Source organism: Zingiber officinale, chromosome 6B, assembly GCF_018446385.1.
Source record: "Zingiber officinale cultivar Zhangliang chromosome 6B, Zo_v1.1, whole genome shotgun sequence".
Taxonomy (NCBI): Eukaryota; Viridiplantae; Streptophyta; class Magnoliopsida; order Zingiberales; family Zingiberaceae; genus Zingiber; species Zingiber officinale.
This window is the reverse complement of record NC_055996.1, coordinates 133,164,762-133,180,073: the sequence shown is the minus strand read 5'-3', so window position 1 is coordinate 133,180,073 and position 15,312 is coordinate 133,164,762. Positions and strand designations below refer to the sequence as shown.

The 15,312-nt window shown below is 42.6% G+C and overlaps 2 protein-coding genes across 3 annotated transcripts; both read left to right on the top strand.

Moving 5' to 3' along the window:
- The first annotated feature begins 754 nt into the window (after positions 1-754).
- On the top strand, positions 755-3,821 carry LOC121989613 (G-type lectin S-receptor-like serine/threonine-protein kinase At4g27290). Of its 2 annotated transcripts, XM_042543754.1 has the most exons (7): positions 756-2,062; positions 2,132-2,260; positions 2,330-2,469; positions 2,536-2,749; positions 2,849-3,092; positions 3,171-3,321; positions 3,393-3,820. In XM_042543754.1, the coding sequence occupies exons 1-7, from the start codon at positions 787-789 to the stop codon at positions 3,678-3,680; spliced, it is 2,442 nt and encodes an 813-aa protein (XP_042399688.1). In that variant the 5' UTR covers positions 756-786; the 3' UTR covers positions 3,681-3,820. The 2 variants fall into 2 exon arrangements, with proteins under 2 accessions (XP_042399687.1, XP_042399688.1); XM_042543753.1 differs by having other exon boundaries at positions 755-2,260; positions 3,393-3,821.
- Positions 3,822-8,873: 5,052 nt separating this feature from the next.
- On the top strand, positions 8,874-12,071 carry LOC121989611 (G-type lectin S-receptor-like serine/threonine-protein kinase At4g27290). The gene is made up of 7 exons (XM_042543752.1): positions 8,874-10,303; positions 10,371-10,487; positions 10,569-10,708; positions 10,814-11,027; positions 11,124-11,361; positions 11,442-11,592; positions 11,675-12,071. Exons 1-7 carry the CDS (start codon positions 8,962-8,964, stop codon positions 11,981-11,983), a joined length of 2,511 nt encoding a protein of 836 aa, XP_042399686.1. The 5' UTR covers positions 8,874-8,961; the 3' UTR covers positions 11,984-12,071.
- Positions 12,072-15,312: the final 3,241 nt, after the last annotated feature.

Genomic DNA, 15,312 nt, shown 5'->3' with positions numbered 1-15,312 from the left:
TTGGATTAACAACCACCTAAGTTATGACCAAGTCAATCCCGAGTCTCTTCCTCAATTTTGTCATTTTTATTTTATTATTGTTGTTGTACTTTAAGAAGAGTTGAAAGAACAAGGAGGATATCTTTTTTTATTTCAGATAATTCATCCTTTCCCTCATGTCGGTTCTATGTACCAACAAGTCCTTCTTGATCCATGTACTCAGATGGCTTACGGAAGAACACTTGGTGGCATGAAATTGGTGAGTGAAACATAGAAGATAGATGGGCGAGCGAAACATAAGGATGATTGAAGCCAGTCGGCAGGGCAATGAGCTGACGTTCTACCAAGCCTCCCTCCAAAGCTTCTCTTTTTCTTTGATGTACTGTTGTCGACATGACCAGATTAAGTGACAGAGTACCATCAGTAACTACTTATTATTACTATTGTAATAATTTTTATGCTCGAGCGTTAATCAGCATTTTCAAATCCTATTGAGACTTTTCCATCTTTAAACTTTAAACTTTAGATTCCGGCGAAGAAATTTTCAGAGACAGCTAGATTATTAATTCTAAAATGATTATTGCTCCGGAGCAATAGTGGACGACTTATCATTTTTTTTAAAAAATTCATTCGTTAATTCTTCGTCACAACTGAGACTGAATTCTTATAGGCTGAAAATTGAGAACGCAATTTGCCGTACGATTGCTCCGGGGCAATACCTCAACCACACTCTGACTCTGGATAAGGCAGCTGGATATTATTAAACGGCTTTTTTCTTGCTGACAATCAAAATACTTGGAGTTGACCATGAAGCCAACGATGATCTGGTTCTGCTCCTTCCTCTGTACAATTTCCTTCTCTGCCTCCATTGCAAGCGACACCCTTACCGTCTCCACTCCTCTCCTCGACGCCAACACAAAAACCTTGATCTCCGACGGCGGCAGCTTCGAGCTTGGATTCTTCAGCCCCGCCGGCTCCAACAACCGCTACATAGGCATATGGTACCACAGCATCTCCGACAACCAAACCGTTATATGGGTAGCCAACCGAAAGAGTCCGGTCACCGATCGCTCCGGCCGTCTCTCTCTGACCACCGACGGAGCACTCACGATCACCGACGGAAATTCAACCGTCGTTTGGTCCTCCGAGTCGCCAACAAGTCTCAACAACCCCGTTGCGAAACTCCTTAATACAGGAAACTTCATCGTCCGAGAGGCCAGCGCTGCAGATTCCGACGGCGCGTGGCAGAGCTTCGAGTTTCCCACCGACACGAGCATCCCGGGCATGAAGCTGGGGTGGAATCTGACGAGCGGGCGCAACTACAACCTTACGGCGTGGACGAGCGAGAGCGATCCGTCACCCAGCAACTACGCGATCGGCATCGACTACCACGGCCAGATAGTTATAATGGACGGCCAGCGACTGCACTGGCGGGGCGGCCCATGGAACGGATTACGGTTCAGCGGCTCCGAGGGGATGCAACGCGACAAGCGCATCGGCATCGGCTTCGACTACGTGACCGGACCCCACCATGTCTTCTGCTCCGAGTACTTGATCGACTCCTCGATCATCGACCGGATCGTGATGAACACCTCGGGCACACTGCAGCACTTCATCTGGATCCAAGACAAGCAGCAGTGGACGTACGTGGGGTTCGTGCCCCGTGACGAGTGCGACAGCGTGGCCCGGTGCGGTCCCAACGGCGTGTGCCACCCCGACGGCTCGACGCTGTGCAAGTGCCTGCAGGGGTTCACCCGTCGGAACAACAGCGACGAACTGAACGGCTGCGTCAGGATCACGGCGTTGGACTGCGCCAACGGCACGGATGGGTTCGCGAGGCAGAGCAGCGTGAAGCTTCCGGACACCTCGACGGCGTCGGTGGACTGGAGCGCGGTGAGCCTGGAGGAGTGCGGACTCCGGTGCCTGCGGAACTGCTCCTGCACCGGCTACGCGCAGGCCAACGTCAGCGGCAGCGGCAGCGGATGCGTGCTCTGGTCGACCGATCTGACGGATATCAAATTCTACGAAGGCGGAACAGGGCAGGATCTCTTCGTCAGAGTAGCAGCAGCCGACCTCATCATCAGTGAGTTCGATACATGCAGTTTGTTCTATCACAATTTTTCATCCAATGATCTCGCCGTTTCATGCTCAGGCACGGGGAGGAAGCACGGCCATTGGAGCCCTGCGGTCGTCGTCATTGACATTGTGGTCCCGGCTCTGGCTATTATCCTTCTGGTTATGGTATTCGTTGTTTATTGCCTTTGCAGGAGGAAGAAGGAACGTACGTGATAATGATCTAACTACTTGGCATTGAATTTATCATAATTACTGAAACAGTTGCGATTTGCAGACGGCAAGTACTTTGATGATGACACAGAAGAAACGGATTTGGATCTACCGCTCTTTGATCTAGACACTATTTTAGAAGCCACCCAAAACTTCTCGCCCAGCAACAAACTCGGACAGGGAGGCTACGGACCAGTGTACAAGGTATTCTTTTGACTATATATCCCAATCAAAATTACCTGCCTAAATAATCCAATATGACGATGGCAGGGCAAGTTCAAGGATGACGGGCAAGAGATAGCCGTGAAGAGGCTCTCCGAGACGTCGAGTCAGGGTGCCAATGAGTTCAAGAACGAGGTAATGGTGATTGCTAAGCTACAACATCGAAACCTGGTTCGACTTCTGGGATGTTGCATTCAAGGGAGGGAAAGGATGTTGATCTACGAGTTCATGCCTAACGGAAGCTTGGATGCCCTTCTATTCGGTTAGTTCTTTCGCGCGCGCGCATGTTCAGGTGAACATGGACACACTTCAGTTGATTGTTCCCCGCGTTTAACTGTTTTTGCTTTTGTTTCGCAAGCAGATCCGGCAAAGAGTGGGTCGTTGGATTGGAGAACACGATACAATATCATAGTTGGGATTGCGCGAGGACTTTTATATTTGCACCATGATTCTAGGTTAAGAATCATCCATCGAGATCTCAAACCTAGTAATGTTCTTCTTGACATGGATATGAATCCTAAAATATCCGACTTTGGACTTGCGAGGATATTTGGAGGCGATGATACAGAAGTTGTAGTTAATACAAAGAGAGTGGTTGGAACTTAGTAAGTTTTAGTTTCACTTAATCATTACTTTGAAATTATAGGATTTGAATTGATGATGTTGATTTTGTGTTAATACAGCGGATATATGTCACCTGAATATGCTATGCATGGAATATTCTCAATAAAATCCGACGTGTTTAGTTTTGGTAAATTAATACTTGAGATTGTAAGTGGTAGAAAGAATAGAGATGTTTATGACTCTTCAATCCCTGAGAATCTTCTTGACCATGTAAGTAGATTGAGATTTTTTTTTTCCACATATATTCTTCTAATTAATTCATTGTAATTGCCTCGTATTAGATTTGGAGATTGTGGAAAGAAGGTAAAGCATTGAACCTAGTCGATGAATCGATTGGAAATTCATTTCCGACAACGGAGGTATTAAGTTGCATAAAAATTGGTCTCTTATGTGTTCAAGAGCAACCGGAAGATAGACCGACGATGAATACACTACTGAAATGGCTGGACAGTGATATTTCTCATTTGCCGGAGCCTACTCAGCCTGGATTTGTGAATTTGAGGGGTCCATTTGACTCTGAACCCTCATCGAAGAACACTATTTCAAATACATTGTTTGAAGGTCGTTAGTGGATGCACAGAGTGTCATGTTAGGGTGGCTCACGTTTGGAAGTTTGAATGTACACTATTCCATGAAAGGATTAGAAAGAGTAATGGAATCTTAAATGGTAATTTGTAATTGATTAGCATGGAGTATTAATTGTGTTTATGTTTACTAGAGCCAGTTCAGCTTGAGTATTAGGTGTTTTATCTTTTCCTAGGTCGTCAAAGTTTATTCCTAAGCTAATTACAATTTAACTATTTTTCATGTAATCGATATAATTATGAAGCATTCCTCCATAAATTAAAGTACCACATATACTGGATATTATGAAAAAGATCAAAAGTTAGAAAAACCTATTTGAATCTTCTCAGAATTTTCTTTCTCTTTTCTTTTATCTATCAAAGCTATTATAAGAAAAGATAGATTCTATCAAATCCAAACTTTATTTTTTCATACATAACAAATCAGATTAATTTCAATTTTTAATGGAGAGCATCTTTCTTTCACAAGATTTATGAAACATGGTTGAAGAAGCTTACAAGGAGAGACAAGATCAACAAAGTTCCACTTCTCGAACAAAAGAAAAAGAGCAGGAATACAAGGTGAATGTGAAAAAAAAATGCTACAACATTGATGATCATTCAACACGGGCTAAGCAAAACTATTTATCTCAAAATTTTTGGCATCAAAAAGGCCAAAGATGCTTGGGAAACTCTAAAAATACAGTTAAATGGTCAAAAAAAAAAAAAGTGATCTTCATCAAGTTACAAAGCTTACGGAGTGAATTTGATAATTTGTCAATGAAAAAAGAACTTGTTAAAGATTTTTTTTCTTTAGAATGATTGAGATCATCAATCAAATCAAGAGTTGTGAAGATGTCATTCTTGAAAATAAAAATTGTCGAGAAAATCTTAAGAGAGCTTCCTATGAAATTTGAGCATACAGTTGTTATTGAGGAAACAAAAGACCTCAAAAATTTCTCTTTCTTTTCTTCTATCTCCAACATGGAAGCGGTTCGAATTCAGAGTTTTTGGGTGAAAGATTAAAGATTTAAGTCCATGTAACAATATTTTTGAGAAGTGAAAAGAAAGAGCTGTCTTCCCTAAGTGAAGCTTACTGAATATAAGGCTGATAGGTGACCAACTAAATATATGGCTGATTTAAGTCCAAGTTTCGGATTTTCCCACTTTTTTATTAAAGATAATCTCCGCTGTTAAGTTTCTAACCAGCTGTACGATTGGACGAAATAGAAAAAATTAGTTTCTTTTGACGCCGGCCGGATAATATAGAGATTATCTTATAAATTGACGAGGAAATGAAATTGAGGAGAAAGGTAAAACAATGTGTGGACATTATACATGAGATCCGAATATGGGAGAAGCTATTCCAGATTTTGCGACCGCACTACAAAGGAGACAGCCACTTCATGAAGGCTCGACACTTGCTTATTTTTTTCTATGATTTATATTTTGTGAAAGACTTGTAATAGTGTCGGCTTGAGGACTTTGTGTTTGATGTTGATAGGATATTTCATATTTCGTAAAATACAGATACACGTGTATCATGTTGGTGGACTTTCGATGAGTGTATGAGCTTAGAAGTATGATCTTGACTGTACCGTTTTTTTATTGTACTCTTCTGAGATATTTATAAATACCTTTTCCTCTCCAGAAAAAAACTCTCCTTTTTAAAATGTTCATTTTTTTTTTCTATTTAAAAAGTACTTTTATTCTACCATTGTTATACTAACCACAGAGTTTTGGATATATAAAATTAAAATATTTTAAATTTAATTTGGTCAAAATTACTGATGCGGTGGTAGGAAAGAACCCATTTGCACGGGTCAACAGTTACTATGGAAGTCGAAATCAAAATGGTCAATGTCCGGACTTATAGGTTCAATTGCGTCGCCCGAGTGAGAGGGGGCTACATATATAGGTTGATAGGAGAAATCGCTGTCCGGTCGGTCTTCTAGATGAAACAACATCTAACTAGCCCGATTAGCAGGAGAGTGGGTCGAGCGGACACTGTTCCGGCTCGAGATATGCTATTGACAGTGTAATGAACTAATATAATAAAAGAAAAAAAAGACGGATACTTAATAAACCCGCCCCAACGAGACGGGTTTAATATTTTAATATTGAAATAAATATATTTTAAATATAATGGGTCTAACCCGGACCCATCCCACCGGGTTCACAGGGTGGGGCAGGCCCAAAGGGAAGCAGGGCGGGTTCCGGGTTTGACCAAACCCACACCAACCCAAACCTGTTATCATCCCTAGGTCTGAGCGCTCGAATCAGGATACTCGGACATGTGAAGATCACCCAGAAGTGTACATCAAACGGATGTACAAACTATATATATATACACATCCAACATGCATATCTCGAGAGAGATAAAACCTCATAATTGTTTTCAAATATGTCTGGTGACGCTGAGTTAATGATGCATAATCCTCGAGATAGTAGGGCTATAAATGAATCAAATATTCGTAAATAAGTTTGGTGTTTGGCTTGGTAAAAATTTATTTATATTCATTCAATATACACAAGATTAATTAAACAAACAAACTTGAAAAACTCGTTAAAATAAACAAACACACTTGAACATATGTGTTCAACTCGTTAACAATGTTTATGAACAACATTCATGAATAATGTTCATGAACCATGCTCATTAATAAAACTCTTATCAATATACTAAATAAATAATATAATATAATAAAATTAAATAAATAAATAAATTTGATTTATCAAGCTCAATAACAAATCAAACAGATAAAAATTTCAAACAATTAAATAAACTTGAATTGAGAGCTTGATAACATCTTAATGAACTAAGTTCGAACCAAGCTCAAGTAATCATTGAATTGAGTGCTCGATAACATCTTAACAAACCAAACTCAAGCCAAACTTCAATAAGTTCAAGTTTATAAAAAATAAACTAAGCTAATCTTGACAAATCATTTTAAAAACTTGATTCATTTTAAGCTCGGTTCGACTTGGCTCAGTTACCTTATCAAATAAGTTTGGCTCAGTTATCTTATCAAATAAGTTTAAATATTCTAAAGTTCAACTCGGCTCGATTTATCTACAGTCCTATGTAATAGTAAAATATAATATTAAATGTATTTTAAATTTATTTGATAGGCGAATTAAAAAGAAAGATGGTTCATTTAGATCCAATCACAGTCAATGATTCGATGATTCAAAATGGTCAGTTCAATAGTTTAGGAATGTCAATTTTATCTTTCAAGAAGATAATTACGAACGGTTTGAAATCAAAAGTTATAGTACTTAAAAATATATATGTATCTATATATGGGTTTGTATTTTTTTTTAAGTTGATTACGTACTCGGGTATGAGAGAATTAAGGCACGTAATTTATTAGTTATTTTGATATTAAAATATTCTATTTCGTCCTTTCAAAATTTTATTCCTTTTATTCTTTTCGCAACTTGGGGCTAATCATTAGCGGTGAGCTTTCGAAAAACCTAAAGTCAAAATAGATTAAAAAAAAAGTTAATTATTTTAAGGCTACAATACTATAGTGCATCGAATATTAATATATTCAATTCTGAGATAAATTAAATACCTTCTCTAATTATATAACCAATCAATTTTTTTAAACAATGACTATTATATGACTAAGATTTGACATTATTATGTATTATTGATTATTTGATATAAAAAATAAATAATTTATTGTCCCCGTAATAACAATCCAAATTAGGAGTCACTGCGAAGCTTCTTCTCCTCGGCTACAAAAGCTGTGTGGCAGACTTGCAGGTAGAAGGAAAAATAATTAAAGATGAAGTAGTTTAGTGCCAGTGGCGTATAACAAATTAAAGGAGAGTTCCATCAAGGAAATAGAATATTTCAAAAATACTAGTAGCTAAGTGTGACGTCAGTTTGAATCATACTGTCCTGAGAGAATGAACGCTCAATTGGAATGGGAATGGCAATCGGAATCGGATGATAAAGATCATAAATAACTTACTCGTAGATGATCATGAGGTTGGTCGTGTGAGCCGTTGTAATGGTAGATTTTATTTTTTTCCTATCATAAATAATATAAATGTCTGGTCCTTATTGTAGTTTCATTCTATTAAATTTAAAGGGAGACTTATAATACGATAATTGAGATGACCTCCCAAGTTGAGAGGAGATCCTTTGGACTGTTTTTTACGATCCAGAGAATACTCCCTTTACATGTATTGATAGGGATGGATGGTCTCCACTTGTAAAATAGGTGGGGATCATCTATCCCCACCAATACATGGTCCAGAGGATCCCACCTCTCCTAAGTTAGGTCAAAGTTTAGGAGGCCGGCTGATATAACGGTCAAAATTAAGAAAACTAGTGCAATAAGTTGTCTAGCCGAGAGGTTATCCGGCCGGACTAGTGGACAGATTGGATGTCGAGTCTTTCTTTATTGAGGAATAGCTCAAGACGTGTCAACACTCTACAAAGCCAACACTTCTTTGCCACTGGAAGATAGCACGATTGACTAGCTTGATAAAGTAGTCTAGCCGATTGAAACTATGATCTGATCGGACAGAATGGACTCAGTCTGATTGAACTCTTTGATTAAAGCAGATAGGTCGAGTGAGGGACGAATACCCAACAACATTCTATATGTCCGATCAACTTGTCCTTATAAACAACGGTCGATCGGCTCATGGGAAAAACTCGGTTGCTTGCCATATAAGCATATTGTAGGTCCTCAACTCAACGACCTCATATTCTTAATTTTTTGATATTTTGTACCACGGAGAACAGAGAATATTTTATATGCAAGCTGTACATTAAAAAGTTCCTTTTTACTAAACGCAGAGATTATGAGTCCATTTTGAAAAAGATATCAGAGCATCTTTATGGTCGGTCTTTTCTTAAAATACTTTGAGATTTGTGTATAGAGAAACAATTACACTATAAAAAGAGTCGGAATGCTCACATTACGCAAGGCTATATAATTTTACATATGCATCCACTGTTCATTCTACTGTTTATTATCTTCTATCGATCACTGACTTGAACATCGAAATATCTACGTCGAGGATTCCTTTCCTCATCCTATTACTAACACTTATTTTGACAAGTAAAAGCACTTATCTTCATCTAGTAGTGCCCCTCATCTAGTCAACACCAGAACTATCTACCCAATAAATTATGTTCTCCGTTTCAGACGGATTAATTTTCATTGCGCTGGTTGGAATGATTCTCAGTTGAAATCAATTCACTATTAATGAAATTTCATGTTCTTCCATTCCAGCAATTATTACATATCACCTAGACAGCTGGATGTTATTAAATGGCTTCATTCTTGCCTCTCAATCACTGGAATTGACCATGAAGCAGCCAACGATTGTCTGGTTCTGCTCCTTCCTCTTCTTCCTCGGCACAATTTTCTTCTCTCCCTCCATTGCTAGCGACACCCTGACCGTCTCTACTCCTCTCCTCGACGCCAACAGAACAACCTTGATCTCCGACGGCGGCAGATTCGAGCTTGGATTCTTCAGCCCCGCCGGCTCCAACAACCGCTACATAGGCCTATGGTACCACAGCATCGCCGACAACCAAACCGTGATATGGGTCGCCAACAGAAAGAATCCGGTCACCGATCGCTCCGGCCGTCTCTCTCTAACCACCGACGGAGCACTCACGATCACCGACGGAAACTCAACCGTCGTTTGGTCCTCCGAGTCGTCGACAAGTCTCAACAACCCCGTTGCGAAACTCCTTAATACAGGAAACTTCATCGTCCGAGAGGCCAGCGCTGCAGATTCCGACGGCGCGTGGCAGAGCTTTGAGTTTCCCGCCGACACGTACATCCCGGGCATGAGGCTGGGGTGGAATCTGACGAGCGGGCGCAGCTACAACATTACGGCGTGGACGAGCGAGAGCGATCCGTCACCCAGCAACTACGCGATCGGCGTCGACTACCACGGCGACCCCCAGCTGGTTATAATGGATGGCCAGCGACTGCACTGGCGGGGAGGCCCATGGAACGGCTTCCGGTTCAGCGGCGCCGAGGGGATGCAACGCGACAACTCCCTCGGCATCGGCTTCGGCTACGTGACCGGACCCGACCATGTCTTCTTCTCCGAGTACTTGATCGACTCCTCGATCATCGACCGGCTCGTGATCAACACCTCCGGCACACTGCAGCACTTCATCTGGATCCAAGACAGGCAGCAGTGGACGTTCGTGGGGTTCGCGCCCCGTGACGAGTGCGACAGCTTGGCCAGGTGCGGCCCCAACGGCGTGTGCCACCCCGACGGCTCGACGCTGTGCATGTGCCTGCAGGGGTTCAGCCGTCGGAACAACAGCGACGGCCTGGACGGCTGCGTCAGGATCACGGCGTTGGACTGCGTCAACGGCACGGACGGGTTCGCGAGGCAGAGCAGCGTGAAGCTGCCGGACACCTCGACGGCGTCGGTGGACTGGAGCGGGGTGAGCCTGGAGGAGTGCAGACTCCGGTGCCTGCGGAACTGCTCCTGCACCGGCTACGCGCAGGCCAACGTCAGCGGCAGCGGCAGCGGGTGCGTGTTCTGGTCGACCGATCTGACGGATATCAAATTCTACGAAGGCGGAACAGGGCAGGATCTCTTCGTCAGAGTAGCAGCAGCCGACCTCATCATCAGTGAGTTCGATGTACAGTTTGTTCGATCACAATTTTTCCTCCAATGATCTCGCCGTTTCTTGCTCAGCCACGGGGAGAAATCACGGCCATAGGAGTCCTGCAGTGGCCATCATTGTGGCCTCAGCTCTGGCTATTTTCCTTGTGGTATTCGTTGTTTATTGCCTTTGCAAGAGGAAGAAGAAACGTACGTGATAATGATCTATGGCGACATCTAACTACTTCGCATTGAATTTAGAATAATTAATGAAACAGTCGTGATTTGCAGACGGAAATTACTTGGATGATGGCACAGAAGAAACGGATTTGGATCTACCACTCTTTGATCTAGACACCATTACAGAAGCCACCCAAAACTTCTCGCCCAGCAACAAACTCGGACAGGGAGGCTACGGACCAGTGTACAAGGTATTCTTTTGACTATATATATATCCCAATCAAAACTACCTGCCTAAATAATCCAAGCTGAGCTACATTAATTTGGAGATCCGACATGACGATGGCAATTGGCAGGGCAAGTTCAAGGATGACGGGCAAGAGATAGCTGTGAAGAGGCTCTCCGAGACGTCGAGTCAGGGTGCCAATGAGTTCAAGAATGAGGTAATGGTGATTGCTAAGCTACAACATCGAAACCTCGTTCGACTTCTGGGATGTTGCATTCAAGGGAGGGAAAGGATGTTGATCTACGAGTTCATGCCTAACGGAAGCTTGGATGCCCTTCTATTCGGTTAGTTCTTTTGTACGCGTGTGTCTTCAGGTGAACTCGATCACTTCAGTTGATCGTTCCGTATTTAACTGTCTTTTGCTTTGTTTTCACAATCAGATCCAACAAAGAGTGGGTCGTTGGACTGGAAAACACGATCCAATATCATAGTTGGGGTTGCACGAGGACTTTTGTATTTGCACCATGATTCTAGGTTAAGAATCATCCATCGGGACCTCAAAGCTAGCAACGTTCTTCTTGACAAGGATATGAATCCTAAAATATCAGATTTTGGAATCGCGAGGATATTTGGAGGCGATGATACAGAAGTTAATACAATGAGAGTTGTCGGAACCTAGTAAGTTTTAGTTTTCTGTACAAATGATTGACTTCTAAATTTGGACTTGAATTGATGAAGTTGATTTCGTACTAATACAGTGGATATATGTCACCTGAGTATGCCATGAATGGAATATTCTCAGTTAAATCTGACGTATTTAGTTTTGGAATATTGACACTCGAGATTATAAGCGGTAAAAAGAATAGAGGTGTTTTCGACTCTTCATCCCCTGTGAATCTTCTTGATCATGTGAGTAAAAGGAGAATCATTCTATGAGATTTTGTTTCACATTAATTTATTCTTCTAATTCAATGTAATTGCCTCATCTTAGGTTTGGAACTTGTGGAAGGAAGGTAAAGCATTGAACCTAGTGGATAAATCAATTGGAGATTCATTTCCAACAACAGAGGTATTGAGTTGCATAAAAATTGGCCTTTTATGTGTTCAAGAGCTACCGAAGGATAGACCGACGATGAATACCCTGTTGAAAATGCTGGACAGTGATATTTCTCTTTTACCGGAGCCTACTCAGCCTGGATTTGTGAATTTAAGAGGTCTATTCGAGACCGAATCCTCATCGACAAGCAGATCGAACATCTCCAAGAACACTGTTTCACATACATTATTTGAAGGCCGTTAATGGATGCACACTGTTTCTGTTTCACATGCAAGAATTAGAAAGAGTAACTGAAGCGATTTGAATTCAGAATTTTAAAGATTTAAGTTCATGTAGAAAGAAAAAGCTCTCTTCTCTGAACGAAGCTTATTCAATACAAAACAGTGAGAGTGATATATGACCAACTAATTACTACTTTTTATTCCAAGGAAGAATTTTCCCTACATGTTTTAATTAATGATTATCCCCACTGTTAAGTTTATAACAAGCTTAAGGGGAATTGGACGAGACAGAGAAAAACTTGTTCCTTTCCACACTTAATTCTTATCTCTTTCCTTCGATTCTGTGCATTCGAATTCCTTGTCAACTGCGTAATATGAATTCTGTGGACCTTCTCTTCTTCTGTGCTTCCCTTTCGTCGCGGCGATCTTTTTAGCATATTGGATCTTTCAATAGTCATCTGCGTTGACTATTCAAAGGATTAGCAAGAGTGATGGAAGCGGTTTGAATTCTTCTCCACCTGCGTTGAGTCTAGAGTTTTTGGATGAAAGATTAAAAATTTAAGTCTATTTAACAGTGTGTTTTAGAAGTAGAAAGAAAGAGCTGTCTAGTCTTCTGTGAATGAAATGAAGCTTATTCAAATCGCTTCCCTGTTAAGTTTCTAACAAGCTATAGGATTGGAGAAGACAAAGAAAAAACTAGTTCCTTTCCCCACTTATTCAATCGCTTCACGTAATCTTGGGGGAAAAAAAAGTGTCTTAGTCATCAGAATCATAAAAATAAAAATCTCTCCTACTTTAAATGTCATAAGAGACCCTCTATTTTAAAAATACTCATAATCTAACCTTGTTAATCGCGAAGTAACTACATTGTTAGATTCACCACGGAACAACTATTCAACATGTAAAATTAAACTATTTTTTAATTTAGTTTGGTCAAACAATTATACGAATTTTTTTTATAGCAAAATTTGTTTAACCAATTTGATCAATATTATTTAATTTTAACTTAAAAATACCGATACGGTAATAAGGAGGGGCCCCATCCCGCAGATAATAATTATCACAGTAGAGGTCAAAATCAAGACGATCAACGCTCAGGTATCATCAGCCAGTTGGACGATGATGCCCCGACCAGGAGGAGAAGATTCTGATTCGAGTCCGCCTTTGACACCAAGAGGTGTCAAATGATCGATGCTCAATGGAGTACTGGACGTCGGACGGAGGAGGAAACGATATGCAAAAGTCGAGCCGAGCAGCTACCCCGCTCGACCAGGCAGCAGGACTCGACATTGGCAGAGCGAAACTTCGGCCGAGCGGACGTGACACAAGCATAGCGGAGTTACGGCCGAGTGGATGGGACACAAGAACAGCGGAGCTACGACCGAGTGGACGGGACACAAGAACAGTGGAGTTACTGCCGAGCGGACGAGACACAAGAGCAGCGAAGTTCTGGCCGAGCGGCCAACCCGCTCAGCCTAGCAGCATACTCCCTGTGTTATCCCTTGATATCCTTTTGGGAGTTAGTACCGCTGACACCGGGCATAGCCAACCAAAAGATCGTACGGCGGAGGCTTCCACTGTCACATCAGAGATATGTTCGGCCTGTTAAGATACTATGTCAGGGATACTTTATTGACAAGTATTTATAGGGAAAACTTGGAGAAGTGTGCACACCTTGGGAAGCGTGCACGCGCGCTATAGGAGCTCTATATAAAGGGGGCCGAGCATCACCGGAGGTATGCAATAGACATTATTCGTGCCACTGTTCATTCTTGTTGTTACTCCGCCTTCTACATCATTGTCGGTGACTGACTTGAGCGTCGAAGGGTCAACGCCGGGGACCCCTTCCTTGGCTCGGCACTAACATAATATGTGTTGCAGGTCAGAGCGGAGTCTATAGGCGGTCAGCGGGAGCGCCACATCCCCAGCTTTCCATCTCATTGACTTTCGGACAGGATCATATTTGGCGTCGTCTGTGGGAACTTAACTTGCATCCGAGTTGAAAAGATGGTGGACGCTGGACAACTCATCATCGTGACGCTCACCAAAGAGGAGCTCAACATACTCGTGCAAGCCCAAGCGGCGAAGATGTTCGAGCAGCAGCAACAACAGACACTAGTGATCGACTAGTACAATAGCCGGCGACGTCGACAGCAGGAGGGCGAGCGGGATTGGAAGACCGACCGGAACCAGTTTCCATATGGGGGTAGAATAGAGGTCCGACCGGCACGCAGGATGCACCGCCCATGTCCATCCCATTTCGTCGCGCCTTGTTCCAAACCCCCTTAGAAATAGCTTAGACGAACCAAGAAAGGGGGTCATCTTCAGACGATGCTCCCGTTCGGGATGCGAAAAGGAAATGCGCCTAGAAGTCACGCTTCGCCCGAGCGGATCAATCTGTAGTTCTCTCAGGCGATCTTGTGTGACCCTCTACCCATGCACTATACCCCACTGGCAATTGGGGAATACAATGGAAAGACCGATCCAGATGATCATGTGGATAAGTTTGATAATGCGGCTACACTGCACCAGTACACGGATGGGGTGAAGTACCGAGTCTTTCTCACTACTCTCTCTAGCTCGGCACATCGCTAGTTTCGAAGACTGCCGAACAGATCAATACGTAGCTTCAAGAACTTTCAAGCTGCGTTCCAACACAATTTTGCTAGCAATCGACGCTATCAGAAGATGAGCGTCAACCTCTTTGCCCTGAAGCAGGGGCCTAGGAAACGCTCCGAGCGTACATCAGGCGTTTCAATCAAGTAGCCATGGATATCCCCTCGGTCTCATCCAAGACGATGATGAATGCCTTCACTCAAGGGCTAGTTAAAGGAGAGTTATTCCGATCGCTCATCAGGAAGCCGCCCAGGGACTTCGACCACCTACTCAGGAAGGCCAACGAATACATAAATATGGAAAAGCCTAGGTAGCGAGGAAGAAGGAGACGTCGACTGAGCCCTGGCGGCGACCTTAAACCCTAGTATACATCAACGGTCGAGTGGCGACCTTAAACTCTCATCTTCCCCAACGGTCAAACAGCGACCTTAAACCCTCGTCTTCATCAATGGTCGAGCGGCGACCTTAAACTCTAGTGTTCATCAATAGTTGAGCAGCGGCCTTAAACCCTTGTCTTCTCCAATGGTTGAGCGGCGACCTTAAACTCTCGTTTTCATCAACGGTCGAGTGGCGATCTTAAAACCTAGTCTTCATCAACGGCCGAGCGGCGACCTTAAACCCTCATCTTTCCCAACAGTCGAGCGACGACCTTAAGCCCTCGTCTTCCCCAATGGTCGAGCGGTGACCTTAAACCCTCGTCTTCCCCAGCAGTCGAGCAGCGTCCTTGAACTCTGG